At 43.4% G+C, this 15,002-nt stretch overlaps 1 protein-coding gene across 1 annotated transcript in view; it reads left to right on the top strand.

The window, feature by feature from the left end:
- Positions 1-610: 610 nt before the first annotated feature.
- The window catches only part of LOC123397097, a 30,669-nt gene continuing 16,277 nt past the window's right edge, over positions 611-15,002 (top strand). Inside the window, exon 1 of the mRNA XM_045091780.1 lies at positions 611-938. Within this exon, the coding sequence (XP_044947715.1) occupies positions 611-938 (328 nt within the window). The remainder of the gene's footprint in view (positions 939-15,002) is intronic.

Genomic DNA, 15,002 nt, shown 5'->3' on the forward strand with positions numbered 1-15,002 from the left:
CATTATTGATTCTCATCTTTAGATTGCTTGAATTTTGTGCCACCATCCTAACCAAGCTCCTCCACAAGCTTTATTTGTGTAGGTGTGAGAAGGACAATCCTCAATACTAATTCTACTATTTCCATAATTGCACATTGGGTGATCTTAATTCATTTTCAACTTTTGGATCACTAATTGATATTGTCTTCTCACCCTTCCACTTATATCGCCTTAAGTGCTATGGATAGGACTACTATGTAAAACCCGGCCTTTGAGGAGCAAGACGACGACGAGAACAACTACGTCGCCAAACTACACTTCTTCGGCGCCCAAAAAGGAATGTGCCAAGCATAAGACGCTATAAATGACCGCATCGAGAAACTCGCCACCGACTTACGTGAATCCGAGGCATGCACGAGGGAATACCTCGAGGACAAGCTATCAAGACAAATGGAAGAGATCTGTGCATTGATGGTGAATCGTGCATCCTCAACCTCTACTTCATCGTGGCGGCACCACTCAACTCGCCACTCCGACGAGTACTCCTCCGGTGCTAGTCCTCCATAAGCTCGACATCATAAATGTGACGACCGTCACCACAAACAAGATTCGGACAATCCTTTCCATAGCAATGGATTGCAAGATCATCTTCGCGATCGTGATCGATGACATGAACAAGAACAAGATGCTTTGGAGCAAGAACACATTCAACAAAGCTACAAAGACGAACGGTGACATAAAGAACAAGCACTTGAGGCTCAGCATGCTCTCTGAGAAGCAACTCGCGCCTTGCAAGAATGCAACTGCCAAGCACACAAACAAAAAGAAGCACTCCAGCGTGAACATCAAGAAGAAGCCACGCACCAAGTGGGGAACCAAGAGCTACGAGACCGCGCAAGAATACCTCGCCAACAACCAGAAGAAAATCATGATGAGCAAATGGATGCCCATGCTCCAAGGTAAGAACGACACTGCCAAGTCGACAACGACATGGAAGACCCTCCACCAAGACAAGGGCATTGCCGAAACAACAACCATGAAGAGCAATGCCTTGGAAATCTCAAGTTCACCATGCCTAAGTTCTCCGAAAGCAACGACCTCAAAGATTATCTATCATGGACACTCAATGTTGACAAGATTTTCCGTCTTGACAACTTTGATGAAGAGAAGAAGATTTCCATGGCCTCACTTGAGTTCCATGATTATGTTTTCATTTGGTGGGAGTAATTGATTGAGCGAAGAAGAGACAAGGGTGATCCTCCTATCACCATTTGGGCCCAAATGAAGGATTTCATGAGAGCTCGATTTGTGCCCACACACTATAACCGTGACCTCTTCAAGAAGATACAACTACTCAAGCAAGGCACAAAGTCGGTAGAAGAATACTATCAAGATATGGAAATGGCCATGATGCGAGCCAATGTCAAGGAAGATGGGGAGCAAACAACGGCGCGTTTCTTGAATGGTCTCAACTACCAAGTCAAGAAAATTGCGGATTTCCATCCCTACACCAACTTACTCAAGCTAGTGCATCAAGCACTAAAGGCGGAACGCCAAGTGCAAGATGACTACAAGTACTCCAAGTTCTCTTCCAAGACTTATGGCTCAAGTGCTCAAGCTTCTCGGACTACAAATCCTCCGACTACTAAGCCTCCCACAACAATCGGCGACACGTCAAGCTACAAGGACAAAATGACTTCGTCAAGCCGCTCTCCCACAACAAGCAACTACAAGCCAAGAGCTTCACACTCTACTCCAACATCGGATGACACCGCTAAAACAAGCTCCATCAAGTGCTTCACGTGCCAAGGCCGCGGCCATAAGACATATGAGTGCCCCACAAAACGCACGATGATCCTCCAAGATGACGACACCTATGACTCTATGAGCGAAGACGAGATGGATGCATTGGAACATGTGGCCATGCACCAACAATTAAATGAAGATGAAGATGCACAAATATATTGTGACAATGATTCGAGCCCGCTCTCGTTGTTTCAAAGGTGTTGAATCTTACACAAAAACAGGATGAAGACCAATGTTGCCACATCTTCCACACTAAGGCGAGCATCCAAGGAAAATCCGTCAAGGTCATCATCGACGGCAGAAGTTGCCACAATTTGGCAAGCGAACAACTTTGTTCTAAGCTACAATTGGTCAAGCATAAGCATCCACGTCCCTACAAGGTACAATGTCTTAGTGACTCCGGCACAATTCACGTCGAACACACCGTGCAAGTATCCTTCAAGATTGGCACTTATGAAGATACATTAGAGTGTGATGTGGTTCCCATGACCGTTTTCCATCTCTACTTGGAAGACCTTGGCAATTCGACCGTAGTGTCATCCACGATGGATGGATCATCACTATAGCTTCAAGATGAAGGGCAATGAATATGTGCTTCTCCCAATGTCACCAAGTCAAGTCATCGCTGACAAACAAAACACATCCCATCATGGAGATAAAAGAGAAAGAGCGACCCATCTAAAAGAGAGTGAGCTCCACAAGCCAAAAATGAGTGACTCCATGATGAGGGACAAGAGTGATCTAGTTCTTTTAGCCACCAAAAGAGACTTGAGGGATGTGAGTGAGAGCCCATCAACCATTCTTCACTTTGTACTTGTGTGCAAAGATGAGATTGTAAGGATTAATGCTTCACAACATCTACCTCTTGTGTTGTCTCGTCTATTGCAGGAATTCCAAGACGTCTTTCCCGACGAGCTACCTCCGGGACTACCACAAAAACAAGGGATCAAAACCGTATCAACCTCATACCCGGAGCACTGCTACCTAACAAGGCACCTTACTGCGTCAACCCCGAAGAAAGTAAGGATATAGAAAGGCAAGTCCAAAAAACCCTAGATAATGGGCATGTACGCAAGAGCCCAACTCCTTGCGCGGTTCCGGTAATCCTCGTTCCTAAGAAAGATGGTAGTATGCACATGTGCTCGGATTGCCGTCCCATAAATGCTATCACCGTTCGTTATAGACATCCTATACCTCGACTTGATGATATGCTAGATGAACTTAGTGGTGCCACTATATTTTCTAAAATTGATTTGAAGAGTGGTTACTACCAAATATGCATACAAGAAGGTGATGAGCAGAAAACAACGTTTCAAACCAAGTTTGGTCTATATGAATGGCTAGTGATGCCCATGGGCTTATCCGAAGCACCAAGCACTTTCATGCGTGTCATGCACTATGTCTTGCGTCATCTCATTGGTGATTATGTTGTGGTATACTTTGATGACATTCTTGTTTTTAGCAACACTCTAGCGGAGCATGCTAAACATGTTAGGGAAGTATTGCAAGTTCTAAGAAATGAAAAACTTTATGCGAACATGGAAAAATGCACTTTCGATGTTGACAAGATTGTTTTTCTTGGATTTTTAGTATCTTCTAAGGGTGTGCACGTTGACAAAACTAAAATTGATGCTATTACAACTTGGCCCACACCCATGAATTTACAACAAGTGTGTAGTTTCCTTGTCCTAGCCGGCTTTTACCGCCGCTTTGTTAAGGATTTTAGCGCCATTGCATCCCCTCTGCATGCTTTGAGCAAGAAAAATGCACCCTTTGTTTAGGGACCATCGCAAGACACCGCTTTTCTCAAACTTATAAAATTTCTTACTAATGCACCATTGCTTGCCTTACCAAACTTTCATAAACCTTTTGAAGTGCATTGTGATGCTAGTGGTAATGGCATGGGTGGTGCGCTAATGCAAGACAAATGCCCAATTGCTTATTTTAGTGATAAACTTTCGGGCGCACAACTCAACTATCCCATATATGGCAAAGAATTGTATGTCGTAGTGAGAGTCTTGCATGTTTGGGAACATTATTTACGACCTCATGGATTTGTCATTCATACTGATCATGAAACATTAAAATACCTTAAGGGTCAAACCAAATTGAACAAGCGACATGCTAAATGGAGTGAATTCATTGAGTCTTTTCCTTATGTTATCAAATACATTAAAGGTAAAGAGAATGTAGTAGCAGAAGCTCTTTACCATAAATGCATGCTCGTTACACAAATTGAATTGAATGTGATCGGATTTGAGCATATTAAAGAATTATAGGTTGATCAAGAAAAAACTCAAAGAATGGGAAGACTGCATTCCCATCGTCGAGTACGCCTACAACCGTGCAAAACACTTCACCACCGGCAAGTCTCCTTTTGAAGTGGTCTACGGCTTCAACCCCTTTTCACCATTGGACATACTTCCTCTCCCACTTCAAGAGCGAGTAAACATGGACGCAAGCACAAGGGCAAGATATATCAAGAAATTGCACGAAGTTACAAGGCACACGATCGAACGTCAAGTGAAACGCACCACCAACAAACGCAACATCAACAAACTGTTGGAAATATGCCCTAGAGGCAATAATAAATTAGTTATTATTATATTTCTTTGTTCATGATAATCGTTTATTATCCATGCTATAATTGTATTGAATGGAAACACAATACTTGTGTGGATACATAGACAAAACACTGTCCCTAGTAAGCCTCTAGTTGACTAGCTCGTTGATCAAAGATGGTCAAGGTTTCCTGACCATAGGCAAGTGTTGTCACTTGATAATGGGATCACGTCATTAGGAGAATCATGTGATGGACTAGACCGAAACTAATGAACGTAGCATGTTGATCGTGTCATTTTGTTGCTACTGTTTTTCTGCTGTCAAGTATTTATTCCTATGACCATGAAATCATATAACTCACTAACACCGGAGGAGTGCCTTGTGTGTATCAAACGTCACAACGTAACTGGGTGACTACAAAGATACTCTACAGGTATATCCGAAGGTGTCCGTTGAGTTAGTATGGATCAAGACTGGGATTTGTCACTCCATGTGACGGAGAGGTATCTCGGGGCCCACTCGGTAATACAACATCACACACAAGCCTTGCAAGCAATGTGACTTAGTGTAAGTCACGGGATCTTGTATTACGGAACGAGTAAAGAGACTTGCTGGTAAACGAGATTGAAATAGGTATGCGGATACTGACGATCGAATCTCGGGCAAGTAACATACCGAAGGACAAAGGGAATGACATATGGGATTATATGAATCCTTGGCACTGAGGTTCAAACAATAAGATCTTCGTAGAATATGTAGGATCCAATATGGGCATCCAGGTCCCGCTATTGGATATTGACCGAGGATTCCCTCGGGTCATGTCTACATAGTTCTCGAACCCGCAGGGTCTGCACACTTAAGGTTCGGCGTTGTTTTATGCGTATTTGAGTTATATGGTTGGTTACAAGTGTTGTTCGGAGTCCCGGATGAGATCACGGACGTCACGAGGTTTCCGAAATGGTCCGGAGACGAAGATTGATATATAGGATGACCTCATTTGATTACCGGAAAGTTTTCGGCATTACCAGGAATGTACCGGGAGTGACGAATGGGTTCCGGATGTTCATCGGGGGGGCAGTCCACCCCGGGGAAGCCCATAGGCTTTAGGGGTGCCACACCAGCCCTTAGTGGGCTGGTGGGCAAGCCCAAGAAGGCCCCTGCGTAGGAGATAAGAAAAATCAAAGAGAAAAAAAAGGGGAAGTGGGAAGGAAGGGAAGGACTCCACCTTCCAATCCTAGTTGGACTAGGATTGGAGGAGGATTCCTCCTCCCCCCTTCGGCCGATCCCCTTGGGGCTCCTTGAGCCTCAAGGCAAGGCCCCTCCCCTCCCTCCTATATATACTGAGGTATTAGGGCTGATTTGAGACAACTTTTGCCACGGCAGCCCGAGCACATACCTCCACGGTTTTTCCTCCAGATCGTATTTCTGTGGAGCTCGGGCGGAGCCCTGTTGAGATAGATCACCACCAACCTCCGGAGCACCGTCATGCTGCCGGAGAACTCATCTACCTCTCCGTCTCTCTTGCTGGATCAAGAAGGCCGAGATCATCGTTGAGTTGTACGTGTGCTGAACGCGGAGGTGCCGTCTGTTCGGCACTAGATCGGAACGGATCGTGAGATGGATCGCAAGACGGTTCATGCAACGGATCGCGAGACAGATCGTGGGACGGATCGTGGGATGATTCGTGGGACGGTTCACGGGACGTGAGGACATTCCACTACATCAACCGCGTTTCTTAACGCTTCTGTTGTGCGGTCTACAAGGGTACGTAGATCGGAAATCTCCTCTCGTAGATGAACATCACCATCATAGGTATTGCATGTGCATAGGAAAAAATTTGTTTCCCATGCGACGTTCCCCATGAGTGGTATCAGATCTAGATTCATGCGTAGATGTTATCTCGAGTAGAACACAAAAGTTTTTGTGGGCGGTGATGTGTGATTTTCTGCCCTCCTTAGTCTTTTCTTGATTCCGCGGTATTGTTGGATCGAAGCGGTTCGGACCGACATTACTCGTACGCTTACGAGAGACTGGTTTCATCGCTACGAGCAACCCCGTTGCTCAAAGATGACTGGCGAGTTTTGGTTTCTCCAACTTTAGTTGAATCGGATTTGACCGAGGAGGTCCTTGGATAGAGGTTAAATAGAAATTCATACATCTCCGTTGTGGTGTTTCCGAAAGTAAGATGCGATCCTACTAGATACCCATGGCAACCATGTAAAACATGCAACAACAATTAGAGGACGTCTAACTTGTTTTTGCAGGGTATGCTTGTGATGTGATATGGCCAACGACGTGATGTGATATATTGGATGTATGAGATGATCATGTTGTAATAGTTAATATCGACTTGCACGTCGATGGTACGGCAACCGGCAGGAGCCATAGGGTTGTCTTTAAACTAACGTTTGTGCTTGCAGATGCGTTTACTATATTGCTAGGACGTAGCTTTAGTAGTAATAGCATGAGTAGCATGACAACCCCGATGGTGACACGTTGATACAGATCATGATGATGGAGATCATGGTGTGACGTCGATGACAGGAAGATCGTGCCGGTGCTTTGCTGATGGAGATCAACAAGCACATGATGATGGCCATATCATGTCACTTATGAATTGCATGTGATGTTAATCCTTTATGCACCTTATCATGCATAGAACGACGGTAGCATTATGAGGTGATCTCTCACTAAAATTTCAAGACGAAATTGTGTTCTCCCCGACTGTGCACCGTTGCGACAGTTCATCGTTTCGAGACACCACGTGATGATCGGGTGTGATAGACTCAACGTTCACATACAACGGGTGCAAAACAGTTGCACACGCGGAACACTCGGGTTAGACTTGACGAGCCTAGCATGTGCAGACATGGCCTCGGAACACAAGAGACCGAAAGGTCGAACATGAATCGTATAGTTGATATGATTAGCATAGAGATGCCTCCCACTAAAACTATTCTCGACTCACGTGATGATCGGACTTGAGATAGTGAATTTGGATCATGTACCACTCAAATGACTAGAGAGATGTACTTTTTGAGTGGGAGTTCTTAAGTAATATGATTAATTGAACTAATATCATGAACATAGTCTAATGGTCTTTGCGAATTACGATGTATCTTGCGCTATAGCTCTACTATTTTTATATGTTCCTAGAGAAAGTTTAGTTGAAAGTTGATAGTAGAAAACTTTGCGGACTGAGTCTGCAAAACTGAGGATTGTCCTCGTTGCTGCGTGGAAGGCTTATGTCCTTAATGCACCACTCGGTGTGCTGCACCTCGAGCATCGTCTGTGGATGTTGTGAACATCCTACATACACGTTTCTGATGACTACGCGATAGTTCAGTGCAAGATACTTAATGGCTTAGAAGCAAGGCGCCGAAGACGTTTAGAAACATCACGAAACATAAGAGATGTTCTAAAGAGATGAAATTGTGATTTCATGCTTGTGCCCTTGTTAAGAGGTATGAGACCTCCGATAAGATTCTTTGCCTACAAAGTAAAGGAGAAAAGCTCAAAATCGTTGAGCATGTTCTCAGATTGTCTGAGTACAACAATCGCTTGAATCAAGTGGGAGTTAATCTTCCAGATGAGATAGTGATGGTTCTCCAAAGTCACTGCCACCAAGATGTGAGAGCTTCCTGATGAACTATAACATATCAAGGATAGATACAATGATCCTTGAGCGATTCGCGATGTTTGACACTGCGAAAGTAGAAATCAAGAAGGAGCATCAATAGTTGATGGTTAGTAAAACCACTAAGTTTCAAGAAAGGCAAGGGCTAGAAGGGATACTTCGTGAAACGGCAAAACAGTTGCTGCACTAATGAAGAGACCCAAAGATTAAACCCAAACCCGAGACTAAGTGCTTTTGTTATGAGGGGAACGATCACTGAGGCGGAGCTACCCTAGATGCTTGGTACACAAGAAGGCTGGCAAAAGTCGAAAGTAGTATATTTGATATACATGATGTTGATGTGTACTTTACTAGTACTCCTAGTAGCGCGAGGGTATTGGATACCGGTTTGGTTGCTAAGTGATTAGTAACACCAAATGAAAGCTACGGAATAAACGGAGACTAGCTAAAGGCAAGGTGACGATACGTGTTGGAAGTGTTTCCAAGGTTGATATGATCAAATACCGCACGCTCCCTCTACCTCGGGATTGGTGTTAAACCTAAATAATTGTTATTTGGTGCTTGCGTTAAGCATGAACATGATTGGACCGTGTTTATTGCAATACGATTATTCATTTAAAGAGAATAATGGTTACTCTATTTGCTTGAATAATAACCTTCAATGGCTTATTGAATCTCGATCGTAGTGTTGCACATGTTCATGTTATTGGTGCCAAAAGATACAAGGTAATGATGATAGTACCACTTGCTTGTGGCACTGCCGCTTGAGTCGTGTTGTTATAAATTGCATGAGGAGGCTCTATACTGATGGATCTTTATACTCACTTGATTTTGAATCACTTGTGACATGCAAATCATACCACATGAACAAGGCCTTGTTTTCATTGAGATGAGACAAGATAGTAACTTGTTGGAAGTAATACATTTTGATGTATGCAGTCCAATGGGTGCTGAGGCACGCAGTGGATATCATTATGTTCTTACTTCAATGACGATTTGAGTAGATACAGGAGTATTTACTTAATGAATCATAAGTCTGAAATATTGAAAAAGTTCAATTATGTTTCAGAGTGAAGTTTGTCGTAACAAGAGGATAAACTGTCTACGATATGATCATAGAGATGAATATCCGAGTTGCGTGTTTTGGTACGCAGTTAAGACAATGTGGAAATTGTTTCGCAGTTCATGCCACCTGGAACACCATAGTGTGATGATGTGTATGAACGTCATAGCCACGCCCTATTTGATATGGTGCATACTATGATGTCTCTTATCGAATTACCACTATCATTTATGGGTTATGCATTAGAGACAACCGCATTCACTTTAAATAGGGCACGCGTATTTCCGTTGAGATGACACAGTATAGACTGAGGTTTAGAGAAATCTAAGTTGTCGTTTCTTGAAAGTTTGGGGCTGCAATGCTTATGTGAAAAAGGTTTCAGTCTGATAAGCTCGAACCCAAAGCGGATGAAAGTATCTTCATAGGATATCCAAAACAGTTGGATACATCTCTTATCTCAGATCCGGAAGCAAAGTGTTTGTTTCTAGAAACAGATCCTTTCTCGAGGAAAGGTTTCTCTCGAAAGAATTGAGTGGGAGGGTGATAGAACTTGATGAGGTTATTGAACCATCACTTCAACTAGTGTGTAGCAGGGCGCAGGAAGTTGTTCCTATGGCGCCTACACCAATTGAAGTGGAAGCTAATGATAGTGATCATTGGAGCTTCGGATCAAGCTGCTACAAACCTCGTAGGTCGACAAAGGTCGCATACTACTACAGAGTGGTACGGTGACCCTGTCTTGGAGGTCATGTTGTTTAAACAACAATGAACCTGCGAGTTATGGAGAAGCAATGGTGGGCACGTATTCCGACAAATGGCTGGAGGCCATGAAATCTGAGAGAAGAATCCATGTGTGAGAACGAAGTGTAGACTTTGAAAGAACCGCTTGATGGTAGTAAGACTATTAAGTAAAGATGGATCTTTAAAAGGAAGACAGACGATGATGGTGATAAGTCACTATTAAGAAAAGCTCGACTTGTTGCAAAGATGTTTTCGACAAGATCAAAGAGTTGACTATGATGTGACTTTCTCACTCGTAGCAATGCTAAAAGTTTGTTGGAATTATGTTAGTAGTTGCTGCATTATTTGTGAAATATTGCACATAGGAAGTCAAAACATTGTTTCCTCGACGGTTTCCTTGAGGAAAGATTGTATGTGCTACAATCAGAATGTTCTGTCGATCCTAAGGATACTAACAAGTATGCAAGCTCAAGCGATCCTTCAATGGACTAGTGCAAGCATCTCGGAGTTGGAATATACACTTTGATGAGATGATCAAAGATTTTTGGGTTTGTACAAGGTTTATGAGAAACTTGTATTTCCAAAGAAGTGTGGGACCACTACAGAATTTCTGATAAGTATATGTGGTTGACATATTGTGGATAAGAAGTAATGTAGAATTTTTGTAAAGAATAAAAGGTTGTTTGAACGGAGTTTTTGAAAGGAATACCTGGATTGCGCTACTTGAACGTTGAGCATCAAGATCTATGGAGATAAATCGAAATGCTTAATAGAAGTTTCAACAAGATGCATGCCTTGACAAGTTTTTGAAGGAGTTTAAAATAGATCAGCAAAGGAGTTCTTGGTTGTGTTGTAAGGTGTGAATTTGAGTAAGACTCAAAACCCGACCCCGGCAGAATAAAAAGAATAGACGAAGGTCGTCTTCTATGCCTTGGCCGTAGAATCTGAAGTATGCCATGCTGAGTACCGCACCTGATGTGTGCCTTGCCTCAAAGTCTGTTGAGAGGTACACAGAGTGATCCATGATTGAATCACTAGCAGCGGTCAAAAATTATCCTTAGTAACTAATGGACTAAGGAATTTTTCTCGATTATGGAGGTGGTTAAAGAGTTCGTTGTAAAGGGTTACATCGACGCAAGCTTTGACACTAATCCGAATAACTATGAGTAGTGAAACGGATTCGTATAGTAGAGTAGATATTTGGAGTATTTCCGAATAGCACGTAGTAGCAGCATCTATAAAGATGACATAAAGATTTGTAAAGAACACACGGATCTGAAAGTTTGAGAACCGTTGACTAAAACCTCTCTCACGAGCAAGACGTGATCAGACCCCAGAACTATATGGGTGTTGGATTCGTTGAAATCCCATGGTGATGTGAACTAGATTATTGACTCTAGTGCAAGTGGGAGAGTGTTGGAAATATGCCCTAGAGGCAATAATAAATTAGCTATTATTATATTTCTTTGTTCATGATAATCGTTTATTATCCATGCTATAATTGTATTGAATGGAAACACAATACTTGTGTGGATACATAGACAAAACACTGTCCCTAGTAAGCCTCTAGTTGACTAGCTCGTTGATCAAAGATGGTCAAGGTTTCCTAGCCATAGGCAAGTGTTGTCACTTGATAACGGGATCACATCATTAGGAGAATCATGTGATGGACTAGACCCAAACTAATGAACGTAGCATGTTGATCGTGTCATTTTGTTGCTGCTGTTTTTCTGTGTGTCAAGTATTTATTCCTATGACCATGAGATCATATAACTCACTGACAACGGAGGAATGCCTTATGTGTATCAAACGTCACAACGTAACTGGGTGACTACAAAGATACTCTACAGGTATCTCCGAAGGTGTCCGTTGAGTTAGTATGGATCAAGACTGGGATTTGTCACTCCGTGTGACATAGAGGTATCTCGGGGCCCACTCGGTAATACAACATCACACACAAGCCTTGCAAGCAATGTGACTTAGTGTAAGTCACAGGATCTTGTATTACAGAACGAGTAAAGAGACTTGCCGGTAAACGAGATTGAAATAGGTACGCGGATACTAAAGATCGAATCTTGGTCAAGTAACATACCGAAGGACAAAGGGAATGACATACGGGATTATATGAATCCTTGGAACTGAGGTTCAAACGATAAGATATTCGTAGAATATGTAGGATCCAATATGGGCATCCAGGTCCTGCTATTGGATATTGACCGAGGATTCCCTCGGGTAATGTCTACATAGTTCTCAAACCCGCGGGGTCTGCACACTTAAGGTTCGGCGTTGTTTTATGCATATTTGAGTTATATGGTTGGTTACCGAGTGTTGTTCGGAGTCCCGGATGAGATCATGGACGTCACGGGGATTTCCGAAATGGTCCGGAGACGAAGATTGATATATAGGATGACCTCATTTGATTACCGGAATGTTTTCGGCATTACCGGGAATGTACTGGGAGTGACGAATGGTTTCCGGATGTTCATTAGGGGGGGGGGGCAGTCCACCCCGGGGAAGCCCATAGGCTTTAGGGGTCCCGCACCAGCCATTAGTGGGATGGTGGGCAAGCCCAAGAAGGCCCCTGCGCAGGAGATAAGAAAAATCAAAGAGAAAAAAAAGGGGGAAGTGGGAAGGAAGGGAAGGACTCCACCTTCCAATCCTAGTTCTACTAGGATTGGAGGAGGATTCCTCCTCCCCGCCCCCCTTCGGCCGACCCCCTTGGGGCTCCTTGAGCCTCAAGGCAAGGCCCCTCCCCTCCCTCCTATATATATTGAGGTATTAGGGCTGATTTGAGACAACTTTTACCACGGCAGCCCGACCACATACCTCCACGGTTTTTCCTCGAGATCGTATTTCTGCGGAGCTCGGGCGGAGCCCTGTGATACGTCCATTTTGCATCATGCTTTCACGTTGATATTTATCGCTTTATGGACTGTTATTATACTTCATGGAACCTTACTTATGCCTTTTATCTCTTTTTTTGCAAGGTTTATTTGAAGAGGGAGAATACCGGCAGCTGGAATTCTGGACTAGAAAAGGAGCAAGTCAAAGTCCTCTATTCTGCGCAACTCCAAATGCCCTAAAAATCAACATGGATTTTTTTTGGATTTTATAAAAAATACTGGGCGAAAGAAGTGTCAGAGGGGAGCAACCAGGGGCCCACAAGCCTGGTTGTCGCGGCCTACCCCCTTGGCCGCGGCAACAGGGCTTGTGGGCACCCTGGTGGCCCACTGGCCCCCCTCTTTTGCTATATGAAGGGTTTCGTCCGGAAAAAAATCAGGGTGGAGCTTTTTCATGGTTTCTCCGCCGCCACGAGGCGGAACTTGAGCAGATCCAATCTAGAGCTCCGGCAGGACGATCCTGGCGAGGAAACTTCCCTCCCGAAGGGCGAAATCGTCGCCATCGTCATCACCAACACTCCTTTCGTTGGAGGGGAGGCATCTCCATCAACTTCTTCATCAGCACCATCTCCTCTCCAAACCCTAGTTCATCTCTTGTAACCAATCTCCGTCTCGCGACTCCGATTGGTACTTGTAAGGTTGCTAGTAGTGTTGATTACTCTTCGAAGTTGATGCTAGTTGGATTACTTGGTGGAAGAGTTTATGTTCAGATCCTTGATGCTATTCATTACACCTCTGATCATGATTATGATTATGCTTTGTGAGTAGTTACTTTTGTTCCCGAGGACATGAAATAAGTCATGCTAATAATAGTCATGTGAATTTGATATTTGTTCGGTATTTTGATATGTTGTATGTTGTTTTTCCTCTAGTGGTGTTATGTGAACGTCGACAACATAACACTTCACCATATTTTGGCCTAGAGGAAGGCACTGGGGAGTAGTAAGTAGATGATGGGTTGCTAGAGTGACAGAAGCTTAAACCCCAGTCTATGCGTTGCTTCGTAAGGGGCTGATTTGGATCCACTAGTTTAATGTTATGGTTAGACGTTGTCTTAATTCTTCTTTCGTAGTTGTGGATGCTTGCGAGAGGGGTTAATCATAAGTGGGAATCTTGTCCAAGTAAGGGCAGTACCCAAGCGCCGGTCCACCCACATATCAAACTATCAAAGTAACGAACACGAATCATATGAACATGATGAAACTGGCATGACCGAAATTCCCGTGTGTCCTCGGGAGCGTTTTTCCTCTTATAAGACTTTGTTCAGGCTTGTCCCTTGCTACAAAAGGGATTGGGCCACTTGCTGCACCGTTGCTACTACTTGTTACTTGTTACTTTTCGCTTGCTACGTTTCACCTCACTACACCATCACTTGTTACCGCTACTTTCAGTGCTTGCAGTTATTACCTTGATGAAAACCGTTTATCAGAACCTTCTCCTCCTCGTTGGGTTCGACACTCTTACTTATCGAAAGGACTACGATTGATCCCCTATACTTGTGGGTCATCAAGACTCTTTTCTGGCGCCGTTGCCGGGGAGGGAATCGCCTTTGGTAAGTGGAATTTGGTAAGGAAACATTTATATACTGTGCTGAAATTTATTGTCACTTGTCACTATGGAAACTGTTCCTTTGAGGAGTTTGTTCGGGGTATCTTCACCACGAACGGAAGCACGAGGAGTTGTTCCTCAACCTGAGGTACCTACTGAAAATATCTTTTATGAAATTCCTTCGGGTATGCTTGAGAAACTGCTGGCTAATCCTTTTACAGGAGATGGATCATCACATCCAGACTTGCATCTAATCTATGTAGATGAAGTTTGTGGTTTATTTAAGCTTGCAGGTTTGCCCGAGGATGAGGTAAAGAAGAAAGTCTTTCCTTTATCTTTGAAGGATAAGGCGTTGACATGGTATAGGCTATGTGATGATACTGGATCATGGGACTACAATCGGTTGAAATTGGAATTTCATCAAAAGTTTTATCCTATGCATTTAGTACATCGTGATCGGAATTATATTTATAACTTTTGGCCTCGTCACAGGGAAATCATAGCTCAAGTTTGGTGGAGGCTTAAATCAATGCTATATTCATGCCCCAATCATGAGCTCTCAAGAGAAATTATCACTCAAAACTTTTATGCTCGGCTTTCCCATGAAGATCGTACCATGCTTGATACTTCTTGTACCGGTTCTTTTATGAAGAAGGATATTGATCACAAGTGGAATTTATTGGAAAGAATCAAACGTAACTCTGAAGATTGGGAGCTGGAAGAAGGTAAGGAGTCAAGTATGAATTTCTAGTTTGATTGCGTTAAA

This window comes from Hordeum vulgare, chromosome 1H (assembly GCF_904849725.1).
Source record: "Hordeum vulgare subsp. vulgare chromosome 1H, MorexV3_pseudomolecules_assembly, whole genome shotgun sequence".
Taxonomy (NCBI): Eukaryota; Viridiplantae; Streptophyta; class Magnoliopsida; order Poales; family Poaceae; genus Hordeum; species Hordeum vulgare.